The sequence below is a fragment of the Juglans microcarpa x Juglans regia genome, chromosome 5S (genome assembly GCF_004785595.1).
Source record: "Juglans microcarpa x Juglans regia isolate MS1-56 chromosome 5S, Jm3101_v1.0, whole genome shotgun sequence".
Taxonomy (NCBI): Eukaryota; Viridiplantae; Streptophyta; class Magnoliopsida; order Fagales; family Juglandaceae; genus Juglans; species Juglans microcarpa x Juglans regia.
In genome coordinates, this window is record NC_054603.1 from 6,786,946 (window position 1) to 6,806,498 (window position 19,553).

Here is a 19,553-nt window from a genome sequence, read left to right on the forward strand (position 1 = left end):
ATAAAGATCGCCGCAATAGATCATTTTTCTTCATGTAGTGCTAGCTATTACGCACTAATTTATACCATATATAGTGGTAGGATGCCTATCATATCATGCATATAGGTAGAAATTGGATGTCATGTCATGTTCATGGGCAATTAATCATCTTTTACGCCCTTAGTGATCTGTTTTGACCAAATATTGCTGAAATCTGGTGCATGCAAAAATTATATATATTTGATAATTTCTTATAGCAATTGTCATCTAAACAGAGAAACGGGACCCCGGTCTTCGACCCAAAATGACAGTGGCGGAACAACAATTTTTTTTAAGGGGGCCAAAATCTCTAGTGTGTGATACATTGAAATTTGCAAATCATAAAAATATAACTATATATAAAATTAGATCTTGATAATTTGTAATATACATGTAGGAAAAAAAATTCTAAAAATACAACGTCCTAATATATATTTCAGATTTTTTATGATAATGTTTCATGAAATAATATTCATCTATTATCATTTTTGTAATGAAATATTTAAAATTTATTTGTTTCATAGAAACTATCAAGTGATCTTTTAGAATGTCATCTTTCATTCTAGTATCTAAACTAGTTTATTAAATTTCATGTAACTTTAGATATTTTCGTGTCACATTAAGCATATAATACTATAATAGAGACTTTAAATAAGTTTTTTCTTGCTTAATGAAGTCTAGAGAATAAAACCTCTCAACTATTTTCCATATAGATCACCAAGCTTAAATGATTTTTCTTATATTTTTATTTTAGACTCCATATTAAGAAACCTAATATTGTATAACAAAAAATTTTGAGATTTATATATATTAATAAGTTTGAAATTTTATAAAATTTTCCAGAACATATGGGGATTATAAATTTTTTTTTTTTGAGGGGGGTATTTTCTATATTTATAAAATTATGATTAAAAACTAGGGTAAAAAATTGGGGGGCCAGATACACCTAGATCCGCCACTGCATAGGAATTGACATCTATAACAGAGAAGCTCGTTTCCATTGGACCAACTATCTTTTTCCCTGCATGTTCTCAGTCATTTTTGAAGAAAAAAGAAAAATATAAGCATTCAAACATAAAAATATTCAAAAAAAAAAAAAACCGGATTCTAGATTTTAAACCCGGTATCTTAACTGAGTGTATCCGAGTTTTGCAACTTAGGTTCCAGACCAGGCTGGAAAAAATTCGATCCGAATGAACAATCTTAGGTGTAATTAATTAACTAGCTAGCTTTGATGCATGCCATGGAATGACATTGATATATATAACGTTTGTATGTCCACTCACATATCTATCATGTGATGATGACCTTCGATCGATTATTGATCGCTAGGTTGCTTATCCAGCTCGTGGCTTTAATAATTCGTTTCATGACATTGACCGCATGCATGCATGTGTTCCTCGTTCGCTGATCTAGACGTACGTACGACGTATGACTATTATTATAAGAACCTCAGCATCGAAGGCCTTTCGGCACCACAAGAAGGAAAAAAGAAAACCTTAATTCTAAGCTGCCAAGTTCGCCAACCCCACCCCAAGTTTTTATTAATAATATTACGACTTGTAACATGAGAAGCAGTACCCATCTTCTTACTGCCAAAATTATATGTCCTGCATCCAGCACAGACGTTAGGAGATCAAGAAATGGCAATATTTCCTCAAAGCTGCTGGTTCGTGCAGCAGTACTTAGTACCGTTGATCACAAGACTACTTTGGTTAAGGAGGTTCCGGTGGGTTGAGTGATTTGATCCTGAGGAGGAGGAGGAGGAGGATCAGGACATTGACAATGCCACAAGTTGTCGAAACAGTAGACGATGAAGATCATGATGAAATTAGAAAAGTCGGGAGGAATAATGAAGGAAGGTTTGGGAGGTTTGGAGGCAAGTACGTGCCTGAGATATTGATGGCTTCTTTGAGCGAGCTTCAATCCCAATTCAACTTCATCTTACGTGACCCCGAGTTTCAGGTAATAATTAATTAATTAGTTCCTTCATCAAAAGAGGAATGCTATTTATTGTCATTTTATTTAGCATTCTCTCATTCTTCCATAATATGGTATTATATAAGTGAAAAATATATTTTATATCAATCATTTGATGCTACATCAATTAATGTTGAGTGGATGATCGTTAAAATGATGGTGAATAATATTTATGAATTATATTGTACAAATTTAAATCATACATCTTTTAGCTGTAAGCTCTCTCTCCCTTTTCTCTCCAAAGAGTCACCCCAGCAAAAACCCAACCCGAGTGAAACGCCAATCTGCAATTTTCCAAAACCCAACGACCAATACGTGCCCCTCCGCAGGATTCCCAAGATGCCGATCCTTCGAACAGCCGAAAGCTTTCGTTGAATGGAATGGCATGTGAGTTACACAAGCGGGTTATAGCAGCGCGTGAGATTCACGTGCCACCGTACCAGAAAGCTTCTACTATCGCCACGCGTGGTGTTTCTGGGACTAGGGATCTCAGTTTCTTCAAACTCGACTAGGCGTCACACTCCTAGTGTGGTGCATGTCCCTCACGCTCCACCACAGTCTCTTTGTTTCTTGTATTTTGCTTTCCTTCAAACTGAAAATTCGAATCTACAGTTGTAATCCGTCATTTTCACATATATCTTTATGTTTATTGTTATTGCCTTCTGTTTAGGCAAAAATAAAATTAAAATTAAAATGAAAGTCTCTTGGACATTTTGTCCATAGAGTAGTGAAAGTCCTCTCCTCCTCTGGAGGTAGAGTTTGAAATCCCTGCTTTAAGCAGAGTGTGATCTCTCATATGGTTTGTCTTTAGAGAATTATAGAAGTTAAAACCATACCAATCACAAAGAAATTTGTGTACTGGTGGAACTCCAACTGTGAGTAGTTGGCTTGTAATCTGATATTTTTTTTTTTTTGTATGTATCAAGTCACAATTATAACTTCATTTTCATGAATGAATGAAGTCTATTTTCTATAATAATAATAAAAAAATCATACATCTTCAATATAATAAATATTTGTTTCACATATCTTTTAATTTTAATTTTTTAAATCATGATATGTCAATATGTAGAATAATAAAGTTTAGGGTTCATTGGTTTTCACTATTTTATAAAGGTCTAAATATCTCCACCAATCTTTTATTAAGAAATGAACGAAAAGATTGTGACGTGATATTAGCATGCGGTTGTCAACTTTTGAATCGCTGACATGGTATATATTGATGTCGTATGTTAGTCAATTAAAAACTAGCAAATGGCCTTCCGTTAACCTTTTAACGAGAGATTGATAAATATGAGTATTATCGATCTTTTATTACTCTTCTATTATTTTTTTTAATTTTTAATTTTTTTTAAAAAAAAATTATTTTCTTTAATGATTAAGAAAGTAACTGAAATTATATATTTTTAAAATTTTTCTTAATAATTAAAGATAATAAAAGAATACTTAAAAAAACAAAAATAAATAGACTAAAAATAATAAAGTGGTAATAAAAAGCGATAAATATGTTATATACCTAATTGCAAATTCTTTTAATTTTAATTTTTTTTATAAAATTAAATATTAATTTTTTTATTGTCAGAAGCATCGTCTGGTACCATGGTCCATGAGGTCAAAGCCAATTTTCTTTTGTTGCATATTCATTGTGTTGTCTATTGAATCGTCCTAGAGATATTAAATTCTATGGATCCCATCATTTTCAAGGTACGAGAATGAATGTTCGTTCAGATTACATTATAAAAAATTCTTTGTTATTCTTGCACCATACAAAATAAATAAATAAATAAAATAAAATAAAAATTATTCTATTTATTATTTTTATACTATTCATCTGTTAAAAAAATATTTTCTTTTAACAAGAATATAACGTAGAGATAATGAGTAAAATTTTAAAAAAATAAAGATTCATGTTAAAATTGTGTGATATAAGTTTACTGAATAGAATAACTCTCATGTCTAATGGATAATAATAAGTTTATTATCCTCTTACTATTATTTGACTACTCTATAATATATTTGAAATTTTTATTTTTTATTTTTTATTGTTTTTTTTTAATTATTTTTTTAACATCTTTAATCATTACGAAGAAATTTTAAAAAAATATATACAACTTTATTAATAGTTAATTTTTTAATCATTAAATAAAAAAATAAAATGAGCAGTAAATAGATGGTTTGAGGTAGTAAGCCTATAATTATCAATTTCTTAATATATACAATTAAAATGACATAAATACCCTCCATTAAGAAGATTTTAGAAAAAAAGCGACCGAGTTCCGACATGGGAAGCTCAATCCTGGCTATGGCTCCTCCATCGGCCTCAGCGCCCATCACCACGGGAACTCTGAAAAATAATGGAAAGTTTCATTCTTATATATGAATGTATTAATTGCAGGCAGAGCTCGCAAAAGCACTAAGAGACTATGTTGGGAGGGAGACACCTCTCTACTTCGCTGAGCGGCTCTCAAATCACTACAAGAACAATGAAGGAGAAGGGCCAGATATATATCTGAAACGAGAAGATCTCACCCATGGTGGAGCACACAAGATCAACAACGCTATCGCACAGGCGATGATTGCCAAACGCATGGGCCGGAAACGCGTGGTGGCAGCCACTGGTGCTGGACAGCATGGTGTGGCAACAGCTGCTGCTTGTGCCAAACTTTCTTTGGAGTGCACCATCTTTACGGGCACCAAAGACATGGAGAAACAGTCTTCTAATTTGCTCTTGATGAAATTGCTGGGTGCCCAGGTATTATAATTACACTTCTTCTTTTAGCTCCAAACTCTTCTACATTTATGCAATTCAGTTAATCTTTCCATTAACGAAGATCAGTATAATACGTGTCTCCAACTACAAAGTAAACTTCATTGTTTCTATATGGCCATACTGTCGTAGGTTAAATCCGTGGAGGGGAGTTTTAAGGAAGCAACCTCGGATGCAATTCGGGAATGGGTGGGAGACATGGAAACCAGTTATTACTTGCCTGGCACAGTCGTGGGGCCTCATCCATGTCCAAGCATGGTCCGAGAATTTCAGTCAGTGATTGGAAAGGAAACAAGAAGGCAAGCAATGGAGAAATGGGGTGGCAAACCAGATGTATTGCTTGCCTGTGTAGGGACTGGTTCTAATGCATTGGGGTTGTTCCATGAATTTATTGAAGATAAAGATGTGAGGTTGATTGGAGTTGAGGGTGCTGGGCTTGGCTTAGAAAGTGGTAGGCACTCTGCAACTCTGGCTAGAGGTGATGTGGGTGTTTTTCATGGAGCCATGAGCTATTTGTTGCAAGATGAGGAAGGCCAGATCTTAGAACCATACTCAATTGCTGTGGGGTAAGTTAAAAAAAAAAAAGAAAAAAGCATCAGGTTTTTAATGCATGAAATTTGTACCAACTGGCTATGGAGACTTTGTCTCTGAATCTAATATTTGAAAATGTTAATTGGTAGCTGTGATACATGTGAGCCGAATCCACTAATTAAATGCAGGTTGCAGTACCCTGGGGTTGGCCCGGAGCTGAGCTTTCTCAAAGATACAGGACGTGCTGAGTTTTACACTGCCACAGACCGGGAAGCCATTGATGCTATACAACGAGCTATCAACTCATGTACTTTCAAGAAAAAAAGTATACTTTTTTATGTATTTTCCTAAATTGAAACCATTAATTTGGTTCTCTATTGTTGGCATTGCAGCATGTCAATTGTTATGCAGATTGGAAGGTATAATTCCTTCATTGGAGGCCTCTCATGCATTGGCATTTCTAGACAAACTTTGCCCTACTTTACCTGCTGCCACGAAGGTTGTAGTAAATTGTAGTGGGTGTGGAGATAAGGATGTTGCCACACTTTTCAACCACAAACATCACTCAATGTAGCAACGGTTGCGTTTCTTTCTGCTTGTAAACACATGATTTAAAGCACAAAAACAAAGATGCAATACCCTTTTTTAAGTGTTGGCAAGGCCTAACTTAGAAAATCAGAAATAGTTAAGGGAAGTGCCTACAATAAACGGGTTGTACACGACTAAGAGGAAATCCTTTGCGATTGGATGATACAGATGGTTTTACTTACAAGTACTGCAGGTTATTTTTGTTTCTTTTTTCTGATGATACAGATGGTTTTACTTACAAGTACTGCAGGTTATTTTTGTTTCTTTTTTCTTTTCTTCCCCCCATCTTTAGTCGAAGAGGTATATGGATTTAAAGAAATGATAGTTGCAATTGTGAGTATGCAAACGCCACACAATCACTTTGAAAAAAGTGAATATATACGGAATCAACATGAAAAAATTAATTAATTTTTTAATAATAAACTTCACTCTTTTTCAAAATAACTGTATAGTACTTACACACTCCACGACTATATGTAACATTGCTCGATGTTTGTTAACATCTATGTCACAAAATTACTAGGAAGTAACGCCTAAATAATGAGGCTGAAATATCGAACTGCTGCTAAGTTTCTCAATCTACTGAAAAAGATTCAGTCATTCTCTTGATTCAGAAGAAAAGCAGAATGCATGTGATAAATTCATAAGCAGAGTTGTATAGAGTGAATGTAGCATCGTTTCCAAACTTGCAGAGAAAATTCCGCAGAACACAAATATGTTGAGAGAGAGAGGCAAACAGGCATGATCTTTTGTTGTCAAGGTATACATACACATTGCAACCATGAAAGGCAGGCAAGAAAGGCCAAAGGTTCAAGGAGATAAATGCATTCAACTTAATCAAAGAGCAAGTACACACCAGTTAAAATCGGAAGAGAACAAGCACTTCAAATAGGAAAGTAAACAGTAGTGCTATTACAAAATATGAAAAATAGAACAGTACCATCTGAAAACAAGAGTCTTAAAGCTTACACAAACCCACCACCTTTGAGAATAATTCTTAATTACATTATAAATGAACCCAAAACAATCTAAAAAGGAAAGAGGCTCCAAGCCTATTTGTAATTTCAACTGCAATTGGTTTCGCTCCCATCGAACCTTGACTTTGATGAGAAATAAGCACGGGAACCCTTTGCTTAAAGTTACAACTTCTCATCCTTCACCCTGCATAATGTTTAGAGAAAAGAGGTGCAGAGAAAAAAGTGGATCTAATACTCCGGCATGCCCCACCCTCTATTTTCCTTTTTTCTATTGCCTTTTTTATGGTGTCGTCGTTTTTTTTATATTGTTCCATGGTGAATGATACCCATTCCCTTTCAAGATGTTTAAAGTATCCTTAAGAATACCTGTTTGATGAACATGAAAAATGTATTCAATGTCCTTGATGTTTTGAGTGAGAGAGAGGAAAAGCACACCAGAAAGGTAACCTGGGAATTTGTAACCTCTGCTGCAAGATAATGTCGTATGATACAATCCAACTATACACGTACAACGTTCTGGCATGAAGCCAAGGTACCGGAAGCTCTGATGCTACTGTAGAAGTAAGTTAAGAGCATGCCCAAAAAATAAACAAAATCATATTAAGTTACAGACAACAATGAAGAGGGTCTAACTAAGCCGCATTCGTTTGCTTTGACTACCCTCTGCAGTAATTCCCTGCGTATGACAATTGTAAACAATGAATATAGAAAATAAAAGTAGAGCTTTAGGCATAAGAATTCGATATACACATATACATATAGCTCATTGTTCCCATACATGAATGAATGGCAAAGACCAACAAAATACTAATGAAAGTGACAGTCTTAACAAAGTCAGACTTTCTGCAGCATGTAAATAAATAAAAACAATGAAAGGTTCGTCGAGAGAAATGCATACCATTTCATCTTGTCTAAAATCTTCTGGGGAAACCACACTAGATTCAGACCGGCACTTAGCATGCACTATAGGACCTAACTGAGATCTATCCATGCCTGCTGTCAAGCCGCTGGGCATATTTAAGTAGACAGCCCCCTTATACATCCACTCTTCTGTCTCATCACTGTAAAAATCATCAAAAGGCTCCCCACATAATGCACATGCATTCTGGTCGTCATCAGCAGGCACAGCCATTTCTTCATCATCCTTCTTTTCTACAATGACCTCAGTAGGCAAAAACCCAGGAACTGCTTCACTTCCCAATGCCTCTGCACCACTGAGCCACATGCTCGCACTTACAAACCACTTACGAGAAGGTTTCTGCTTCCGGTTCTTAGACATTCGATTCTTGGTTACATGCCAATCCATATGACTACTGTGCTCTTCTTGGCATTTGAATCGGAGGCCACAGGTTGTGCATTGTCTTGCGAGATCAGTATATAGGGCACTTATTGCAGACTCATGGCGCACCTTAAGAAGGTCAGCATCAAATTCAACTCCCACAGAATCCTATATATTGAATGACTTGGCTTAGAAACAATCTAACAATTGCATTTTAAGGGGGAAGAAACCAATCTTTCAACATCTAAATCATACAGAGAAACATCAATGCAGTAGATACCTGTACAGGGGTGGGTCTGGTCAATGAGATCAAACCCTGAGCCATGAGAGAACCGATCAATCCAGAAATGCTTGTCTGCTGATTAGCGGCAACTGGAACTGCATTTTGTGTGAGAGGTATCATTTGCGATGAAGTGGGAGGGACACCTGGAGGTAGTGGCAAGGTTCCCCCTGTAAATGTAGTGAGCTATTTGGGATATTTTGAACAGGTAACACAAACTGAGCACCAGTTACGGGTTTTGACAGAACTAAGCTAACAGCAGCACCATGCATTTGTGGGTTGTATCCATGATTCAAACGTGGTGCCACTAAATGAGGTGGCACTACAGCTGCTGAAGATGGATGTGCCCCCTGGGATGGAAGAAATTGTGGCTGTAAAGGAGTGACTTGAACCTGGTTTCGCTGATTCAGAGAAATTAGTCCTGCATGCTGATTAGGTAATTGTGACAGTTTCGTAGCGCTCAGCTCCTTGTTTCCAAAACCATCCAACTGCTGATCAGGCATATATAAATACCCATTTGGACCACGATTATTGACATTGTTGCTAGCATTTATCGAGTAAAATTGGCTCCTCATCTGTTTCTTCTGTGAAAAAATAGGCTGCTGGGGTAGTGGGTGAGAATTGTGCACATTTAGCGGAGGCCTTACCCCCACATATGCTGGTACAACTGTCGGTTGCACCTCAACACTACTAGAGTCAAGATTGGAAGAACCAAATCTTGATATAATAGATCGAGGTCCGTGAATTTTTGAATCAGCATCAGGAAGCTTGTCAACAAGAGATTTTTCACCATCTGATGAAGACATACCACTTGCCAGTAAGGGCAAATGGAAATTCCTTCCTCTTCCTTTGGCGAGATGGGGAGGCATATTCCAGGCCTCCTGTGGATAGCGAGAATCCAGAATGTGATTTCTCTCAGCTCGGAACCCCGGTATCTTCCCCATTGATCCACGACCAAACTGCAGTAAAAATATCAGAACTTCAAACATTAAGGTTAGGTTCATTTCTCTCTTATAAGTATAATTCCCAGAACATATTAACGGTTTCCACAATAAAATAAAATAGTGACCTCAAAAATGTGAAATGAGGTTGGACAGCACTATGGAGGATGTCTACCATGACTAAATTAATGGGTAAAGGTTAGGAAAAATCAATGGTTTCGGGTTTGTGAAACAGAAAGAAGAGTTGTACAGTTTGAGTTTTAAAGTTGGTTTAATTAGGGGGAAAAGCTCTGGTATTCCTAAACAGCACTAATTATAGCCAATAAACATATGCTGGGCTGATAGGGAAATGTGATCCATGACAGCAGGAGACATACGAGAGATTATTAAGTAAATGAGTGTCCACTTGAACCTCCAAGATAAGGGTGCATGAACGGGCATGCTGCTTATGAGATCAATGAGATTGATATTCAAATATTTTCTTCTTACTTCAGAAAACAGACGCTCTTACCTCTGTTGACATTTTGGGGTACTGGTGTTTGATGGAAGAATGAGCAACAATTTCTAATTATTGTTTAAAGGCCAAGCCAAAAGAAATGGAAAGCGTGGAAGGAAAGAAAGAAAGAAAGAAACTAATTTGACTGAGATCACAACTTCAAAGAGTGCTGCCACCAATCACTAAAAGAAAACATTGTTTCTAATATGCTTGATCAGGTTATAAGAACTGAAAGAAAAACATAAGAAACTACTCAATTTGAGACTCTGAAATCATAGATTTTTCCCCTTTTAGATCGGTGACCCTGAAATATGTAGATATACATTGCAAATGGCTGAAAAGGACCAGGGAGAGATTGTAAAACCTTATAGTCTAAAGGAAAGCACTAGTCAAACCATAAGTAGGGAAAAGATTAGACTAGTATAACTAAGGAATACGCTGCAAGCAATGAATTCCATATTATCTAACAAAGCTGCCCAAAAAGACAAAAAGTATGGCCCAGCAAACAAGTTGAGAAGCCTACACTTAGTAAGGGGACTGCATCTTCAGCAATCATAGAAGAATTGTCCAGTGCAGGAAGCTGAGCCTGATTAGCCTCTAGAGGGGAAGCTCTTTGTACTCCAAAGGCAGGCCTAACACTGATTCTTCCAAAAGGTGGAACAGATGTTGACAAGAAATCATTGCTCCTGCTACGGTCTACTAAAGGGCGGCTCAGATCTTCCCAATCAAACTCTTCCTCTTCAGTATTCTGCCATGATGGTGTAACAACCTTATTGTCTATACCATTTATGTCATGGCGCTGATCAAGCAGAGGCTTATCGTTAAAAGATCTCTTCCCAGTGTCATTTCCATAAGCATCAATCAAAGCTCTTGGTTGTAGGTGCTCATGTCCATTACTGACATTGTATGTGGTTTTAGTTTCAAAGCAGGTATGATTACTACCGGCATAGTGTTTTCCATGCAGGCTACTCGTTTCCTCATCACCACCAGTTGCTCTACCTAGGCCATACTTGAATTTAAGATGAGCTGTAGAGCTCCTATCAGCAAGCCTTCTAGAAGAGTGATCTGCGGCAAATTCTTCAACTGCCAATGATAAATTCCTATCAGGACCAGGTCTTGATGGTGAAGAGGGTCTCCCACGTCTGACAATTGAAGGTGGATACACCTTATTAACCCCAAAAGCAAAAGGTGCATTACCTGCATTTCCTGTTGAGCTAAATCTTGGGTCTCCGGCCCGCGAGGATACAAGCTCTGCCTGACCCAAATCAACTTCATCATACCCAATGAAAGGTTTTTGACCATACATTTTTAAAGCTGAAGTTCCCCTAGCTTGCTGAATATTCTGCAAGGTTACAAATTACAAATTTGAGCGAAGTAGTCCACCTTAACAACAATTGATAACAAAATTAAGCATTTTTCATCTTGGCAGGTTCTTTAGCTTAAGGTACTATGAGATAATACAAAATAATTATATAGACATGAAAAACATGTAAAACAGCACATTAGTCTTCCTACGTTTACAAAAAGAATTGAAAAAAAAAAAAAAAAAAACAGGGAATAATCCATGCAGACCAAAAAAATGCACGCAACTACACAGGTAGAACAAGTGTAGACAGAAGGACATATTCAGATTTGATTAACATCTAGAATCAAAATATTTGAGGATATCGACGGGCAACCAGGTACATGCCCTCCCCCACCCAAAAAAGGGTTCTTAATTGGACCATTGTTTTTCAGCACACTGAAGCACTTTTTCACCTTACCACTTCAACCTCAACCCCATTCTCAAGCAGGGTGGAGGTACCTTCTGAGCTAAAGCTCGTTGACAGTTTGTTTCAAGTATAATTCAAAAGTCTATCATCATGAATGGGACAATTATAAAATGGAAACATATCTCTCTCTAGCAGAAGACAGAATCATTCTTGAACTTTCATAAAATGCTACTATTTCAAGCTTCTTATTATGAAGATTACAAAAGAAAAAGTGACGGATGAGGCCTGTCAAATTTCAAGGACAACAAATCATGCCCCAAGAAAATGCCAGATTGCTAAACTGCGCCAGATCCTGCAAATATCTCAGTTATGAGTACTACATGACGGCATACCAAAAACAATCATTTGGCACTGTTCCAGCTAGAGAAATAGTCCTCAAGGGATATAGGCATGACCAGTTGTGAACTCAGCAAAACTCCCATAAGCAATTTGTGGAGGAGAAGAATCTGTAGGCCTGATCATTAAATCACATTCACTCCATGTTTAGGCATCTCTTCTTTGACCATCTCCTAAAGTAATCTTCTTTTTTCTCCACCACAATGAAGAAAATTCATAAGAAAAACACTACTATGCCGCCTCAAATGTACCGCTCGGTTTGACTGCTCGGTGAATTTTTTTTTTATTTTTTTTACTTAATGATGAAGGAAGTGATTTTAAATGTATTGATGTATTTTTTTTATTTTTTAAAAATATTTGAATACATTACAAAAATGTGAATAGAAAAATGAAAAAAAAATTGCTTTTGCAACTAACGGTAACATCGAGCGGTGCTACTCGGGCAGCAGAGTAGCACCGCTCAATTCCTAAATATTCCAATTAACTACTAGCAAACTTAGTTTATTTTAACCAAGATTTTTTTTTTTTTTTTTTTATAAGTAGTTTATTTTAACCAAGAATTATAAGTCAAAGAGGAATGAAAGTGAACCTGCCGCCTAGTGTGCATGATATCTATATTCTTTTCATTTTCCTATCAACTAAGGCATATTTTATTTGAAGTGCAAAAGGGCGCAATCCAAGTACATTGGAAGTACACAATATCAAACACCCATCTCTATAGGGATGAAGAAAAAGAACAAAACTGCATTAAATCTAGGAATTATAGGAACTGAAACTATTTTGCACCGCCATCCATACACAAAGGGAATTGTTAGCGCTCTCCTCTCACAATCTCCAAAAGTTCAAGCATTGTGTTCCCACCAAAGACACCACATTAGACACAAGGGCTCTATGTTCACAAGGCAAGAACCTTGCTAACCTTTCCACGGAAATACTAAAAGTATTATCACCAACTCAAAATGCCATATATCATAACCACCCAAGGAAGAACCAAGCCACATTTGGGCTCATACTCCAACAAGACTAGCCAATATTACAATTGGAGCCCCTTGGAATCATTATAACAGGCATGAACTTCTTATTCACAAGCAATGTGGAATCTCATTCACCGCCTTTTACTCGATCCAGGATATTACAGTCTCCCTCTTAAATTCCCGATGTCCTCATAAAGCCATTACATCATATGTGACAAGGTTGAAACTCCTCACTTCTGGTTGGACTTGACTCTATTATCATTGTGACAACCTAAGGAAGGCCAAGTCATATCTTGGCCCGTACTCTAAAAAGACAAAGCATGAACTTCTCTTTCCCAAGCAATGTAGGATCTCATTCACCACCTTACTTCTACTCAATCTGAGGTATTACATATATTATAAGGCCATGTTCCTCACTCAAAGGTCAGATGTACACACAAGTTGTCAAGCTTTCTTTTTTTGTGGAAGGTAGGAAGAGGGGATGTCCAACTCCGTTTAAGATCAATTGACCTCTTTTTTTTCCATTGTCAACCTCCAGATATCAAATTAATTATACCAAACTATGATATCCAAATAAATATTTCCATATAAATCAACAATTTCTAGCCACAAGTCCCACAAAAAATTGGGATATCTGACTTGCATGACTTTATAAAAATCAAAGATACAGATATTAGTATATTCCTATAAGATAAACTCTGGTAACACATACAGAGGCTTTTACTAGTCCAGAAAGAGGGTCACTAGAATATGCAGCACAGCATTTTAGAACGGATATCTCAATGCAAGCCTTAATTAAGTATAACATCTTGATGAGTAAGCAGAATTTCTGTACTAAACTAATAAAAGAAGTCTAATCCTTGTCTTCAGATTAAAAAACAGAGGAAGCGAGAGAATTCAACAGATAACATACACCATCCACAGTTGAATGTTCCAACTGACGCAGATACTTTGGATTGACATGTATGCCATGGGTGGGTCGAGGAGATTCAGAAGCTCTCGAGGGAGTTAAACCAGATGATTGATGGTTCGCTGAAGGAGAGAATTGCAGTTGTGCCTCAATCTTACGAAGGACAGAAGGTGGAAATACTGCTGACCAGGTGCCAAAGAGATGCCGCATGGCATTATGCTGATTAGGGTGTACTTGCCTGTATGCCTCACAAAAAACCTTTCAAATGTTCAAGTAAAAAAACTATCAGAATCTTGATTTGCAAACTAATGAGTTATAAAAGCACATGCAGATAATGCAAAACTCACCTCTGGCAGACAAGAAGAGAAGTATGTAATGTACTCTCGGCCAATATTCTTGACAATACTGTCTAAGAGATATAATGAAGGCAGTTTTTGTTCAACTGGGGCCTGCAGAATCAAGTACAAAATTATGAAGGAGGTAAGGACATCACATGACAAATAAAAATTCCCCCTACTTTCCAAAAAAATAGGATCATCCAAAACCCTACCAAGAAAGTTAAAATTTTGGCGAATGCACTTGAGGGTTAGATAAAGGGGGCATCCCAGACACAAACAATAGTTAATTTGTGCTGAATCCCAACAGTATTAAAAAGAAGGAAAAAACTGAACATTTAAATTTTTATTAGAGAGATGACTTGGTATGCTGCAAGTTTTGTTTGCAAATGCCCCGCAAAAACTGTAGGGTTCATACCCCACCCCCCAAACCCTCAAGTTTCACAGATCCATCAAAGCTTTGGGAGAACTTCAATTAATAGCATAATATGTACGTTTACATAGAAATTCTCCTTTCAACAAGTTTTCAGAAGAAAGTCAAGAATCAGAGATGTTAGAAACGGTAACCATTTTACTTTTCTAACTCCTGCCAAAATCGACTTTGGTCAAACTCAGAAGCAATCATATACAGATCAAATAGTATTCATAATCATATCGATATCTACTTCCAAGCCGCGTCCTAATAGGATACGGACTATAAATCCTGTTAATATGGAAATCCTATAAGCAGCATTGACTACTTTTGAGGCAGAAATCACGGATTTGTTCGTGTCCGACTACAGTCAAATCTTTCATTAGATACGGAAATCACTTCTTTCAATTTTCAGAGTGCCCGTACAAGCCCGTGTCGCTTCTTAGAAATCTATCACAACATTAGAGGCATTGCGCTGCCCGTGCACCACAAACCATTTCTGAATATTAACTTTCTGAAAACAAAATGTACTCCAGCAACCAACCAGAGGATAAACGAAAAGGGACGGGAAAATTTAAAGTCCAAGAGCATTTCAATTCAATGTAATCGAGGCTATAGTCTATAAGAACCAACATATAACCAAGTATCGAAACTCAAAATTTCTCCATGTTCTCCCCAAACCCTCTTGCTCTTGGAAACCAAACAAGTACCAAATTTCAACATTCACACTTCTCAAAAGCCAAGAATTACATCAAACTAAGTTGCGTACACGAGATATACGAAAACCCTAAAATCCCATGACTATACAAATTCAGCGAAAACCTTCTCCCACTCCCCAGGATTCCACAAGCACCCAAACGAACCTCGAGAATCCGAGCGCAAATGCCTTCGGCAATGCCCTTTCCGTGCTCCTTCTGGTCGCCAGCAATTATGGTGAGATCCGTGATAATGGGCTTCGAGTTTAATGTTAACTCCGACAACAATAGATCGTAAAAATGCACGATTTCCTCTGCGCTCGGCGGCGTGACAGTGTCGACTTCGGCCGAACCCCTAAGCTCGTCGTCGCGCTGCCTCAGCAGAGCCTTGAACCGGTCAAGAATAGTCAGCGTTGGTTTCTGAGGCGGGAGCTCAGTGGCCACCACCTTCGTCGCCGTGACTAGGTTTCTTGGGTTTTCTCGGTTCTCTGAGCCCGTGGATGCCATCAGAGAATAACAGGACCGTAGTTAAGGGCTAGGGTTTTGTCCCACCACTTGAGGGCGAGAATCGAATTAATACTTCCCACCATAGAAGAACTTACACAGAGATTAGAACTAACGAGCGAGCGACGGAACGTCTGAAGGAAGATATTTCTTTCCTTATCGGTGCGGCTTTCGGCGGCTTCCTTTTTCGAGGATTTTATTAAAATAATAATAATAATAATAATATATACAAATCTCAAATATAAATTTCGTATAAATCTTTATAAAAAAATGAATTTTACATTAACAAATTTAAAAAAATTATTTTTTATTAGTGAAACCTGCTTTTTACAAATAATTTATATGAGATTTATTTATTTAAGATTTGTATCTAACATTACTCTTAAAAATAAATAAATAATAGAATTTAGAGAAAAAAATCATTTAATAATAGAACAGAAAGGTATTTTTAATTTAAATTTTTTCAATTGTGATATTTGAGATATTATTTTAAAAAAAATATTCGACAAAATAAATTAAAAATTTTCAAGTTATTCGTTTTAAATAATTTAAATGTGTTACCACAATTTTCCCTGATATTAAATATACTATTCTTCTTATTTTGGTCGTAAGACTTCTAACATAATGTGTTACAGAATGCTGCATATTTATCACAATACCCCAATCCTTATTAGACTTTCAGCAAAAATCCACGAATCTAGTCGGTTTTCTATTAAACAATGTAGTATTCTTCTTCAGCAATATGATGCCTTGCTTAGTGAGAGAGAGAAACAAAACATACCAGCATCAGCCATGCAGGTCTCTTTACTTTGGCTCTAACGTATGAATCATAACTCCCCCTTCACTGTCTCTACAATCTTTATCATCATGCATCTTTTCCGTCTTGATGATGATCTTAGCATACCGCTTATCACAATACCATATGAAGTATAACCCGGTTTTTTTTATTTTTGCGGATGAGATGAGTTAAGATTAAAATTAAAAATTGAATAAAATATTATTAAAATATATTTTTTAATATTATTTTTATTTTAAAATTTTAAAAAAATTAAATTATTTATTTTATTTTATGTAAAAATTTAAAAAATTATAATAAATACATTAGATGAATTGAGATGAATAATAATTGAGGAGGTCGGTCTTCATGTAGATTGGCAGGGCCGCAGGAAGATGATCGGATAGGATACTATAACCGGTGCCTCCGTGTTTTTCATGCTCAAGAATGCAGTGGTCTTTGGACCAAGAATACTTAATTTGGAGTAGTTTGCAGGGTACTTAGAGTTGGCAAGAGAAGGTTTGTGAGTATCAGAGCTCCCTAATTAGTAAAGGCCAAAGGGTCAAAACGATATAAGGTACTTATCATTTCATTATGAGAAATGTTTTATCCAAAAAAAAAAATTATAAAAGTAAATTTATAAATTAGCGTTGCTTGTTACAGTATGTTAGATTTTAAAATTATTTTTATTATAAAGTAGATCTAACATATCATATAAAATCATATTAGTGTGTGAATTTATTTTTGTTGAATTTTTTATAGTTGTAACACTTCTATTTTATTATACCTTGGACTTGAAAGAATTGCAGCTAATATTTTGAATATTGTACCGAAAGTCGTACCGGTCAAGGCATTGAAACGAAATATTTCGATACCAGTACCGTTTCGGAATAATATTTCAGTACCAATACCGTTTCAGTACCAGTACCGTTTTGTATATCATTTCGGAATAATTTATACTTGGATAAATTATATATATACAAGCATTAACTGTATTCTAAAATAACAACAAAATAAGTCATAAACTCAATACTTCTCAATACAAGTCTTAAGTTTTAAGTTACAACTAACATAAAGTTATAAACACCAACATTATCATGATAAAATCATTAACGTCACCACGTCATCAAAAATATTCATCCTCATCAAAAAGACAATAAGGATCAGGATTCAATATGTTAATCAAAATATTTTCATCACCGTCATCAACATTAACACCAACATTATCATTGTCTTCCTCATTTAGTGAGGCTAATGGCTCCTCAATACTTGCCTAATCCAAATCTTCTCCATCAAGAAGTTCAAATTCTTCACCCACTCATTCTTCCATCAAATCAATGTTTTCAAGATTGATTGGATCTAAAGCATCTCTTCCATTTTTATGCTCCTGTCAAAATAAAATCAAACATAAGTAAAAATGTTATATATTTTTCAACAGTGAAAACATTAGTATTAAAAAAAATTTACCTCTCTCTCAGCTTCAAGTTATAATGAACAAATACTAAGTCATTCAAATGTTTATACACTAATCTATTTCTCTTCTTCGAATGAATAAAATTAAATGTGCTCCAGTTTCTCTCACATCCAGTTGTACTACAACATTGATTTAGTGCTCGAATAACAAACATTTGAAGCGTTGGAACCTCGCAACCAAATTGGGTCCACAATGCAACTATAACAATAATGCAATTATAAATTATTAATTAAATACAAATAAAAATAAAATAAAATTTAAAGTACAAAGTCATACTATTTAACAAATGATATTGATAAATGATAATATCTGGATTAATCTTATCACGCTGGCGGATTGCTAAAGAATGTCCAAACTCACCTACTGCATTCTTATACAAGTCAAGTTCTGCAATGATCTTGTTTTGATTATCGGGATCAAGTTTCATCTTCAAAACACAGCTGTTGAAGCCTTTCACAACATCATTTTTATTTTTAAAGTTGGGGCTATAGTAAATTTCAGGGTTAAGAAAACAACCCGCCGCATGTAATAGACTGTGAAGCTGCCTATCTCATCTAGAATCAATGATCCTGGTGAATGGACTAAATAAACTAACTTTGTTATTGCATCTTGCTTTTATGTTCTCTTTGGCTCTTTCCATTGCATCATACAAGTATCCCATTGTAGGCTTCTCATCCCCGTCAACAAGTCGTAGAACACGAATTAAAGGCTCACTAACTTTAACAAAAAATTGACATTGAGCCCAAAACTCGTTATCTTCTAAAATGATCTCAGTTATCTCATTCTCTATGTTGCTCTTAGAATGACTTAATGCAATCCATTTATCACAAGTATACATTTGTTTAAGTTCTTTCTTAAACAAGAGCAAACATTGGATACTTAAAAAATTTGTCTCAAACCTTGTAATTGCAGGACAACACAAATCATGACATTTGGTAAAGTCTTTTCCCATCAATACCAAAACCCAACCATGTTTATAGATTAACAGTTATCTTTTTTGTCTTTTTTATAGTGTTATCAATAAGGGGAAAATATCTTGGATCAGAAAAATTCTCCAACATTAAGTCTATGCAATGAGCTGCACATGGGGACCAGTAGAAAGAGCCATACTTCTGTTGTAACTTTTTTCCTGCAGCTTTATAACTTGCATTATTGTCCGTTATGAACTGCACAAGATTCTCAGCTCCAATTTCTTGAACAACCTCATCAAATATATTAAATAATGTTTCAACATCTTTTCTAAGGCCAGCTGTATCAATAGACTTCAAGAACAGTGTACATTTCGGACAATAAACTAGAAAGTTGATTATTGATTGTTGTTTCTGGTTTGTCCAACCATCTGCCATTAGTGAACAATCGGTCTCATTCCAAACCTTCTTAATTTGTTGCAAATAATCTTGAACCTCATCCACAACCATCTTTAACAAATTTCCTCTCAACTCATATAAAGATGGGCCCTTAAATCCTGACCTGATGGCAATCATGGCATCGATAACTGGTTAATAAAAC

The 19,553-nt window shown here is 35.8% G+C and overlaps 2 protein-coding genes across 2 annotated transcripts; one reads left to right on the top strand and one right to left on the bottom strand.

Annotated features, from left to right (window-relative positions):
• The first annotated feature begins 1,511 nt into the window (after nt 1-1,511).
• LOC121268203 (tryptophan synthase beta chain 1-like) lies at nt 1,512-6,065 on the top strand. Its single transcript, XM_041172355.1, has 5 exons — nt 1,512-1,983; nt 4,394-4,750; nt 4,898-5,331; nt 5,485-5,580; nt 5,690-6,065. Exons 1-5 carry the CDS (start codon nt 1,804-1,806, stop codon nt 5,868-5,870), a joined length of 1,248 nt encoding a protein of 415 aa, XP_041028289.1. The 5' UTR covers nt 1,512-1,803; the 3' UTR covers nt 5,871-6,065.
• A 1,239-nt stretch (nt 6,066-7,304) lies between these two features.
• Nucleotides 7,305-15,994, bottom strand: LOC121268204 (polyadenylation and cleavage factor homolog 4). Its single transcript, XM_041172356.1, is given in 9 exon segments — nt 7,305-7,537; nt 7,760-8,308; nt 8,421-8,608; nt 8,611-9,379; nt 10,381-10,940; nt 11,055-11,199; nt 13,853-14,107; nt 14,197-14,298; nt 15,460-15,994. Coding segments are annotated over 9 exon segments (2,955 nt in total). The 5' UTR covers nt 15,799-15,994; the 3' UTR covers nt 7,305-7,489.
• Between the last annotated feature and the right edge of the window lie 3,559 nt (nt 15,995-19,553).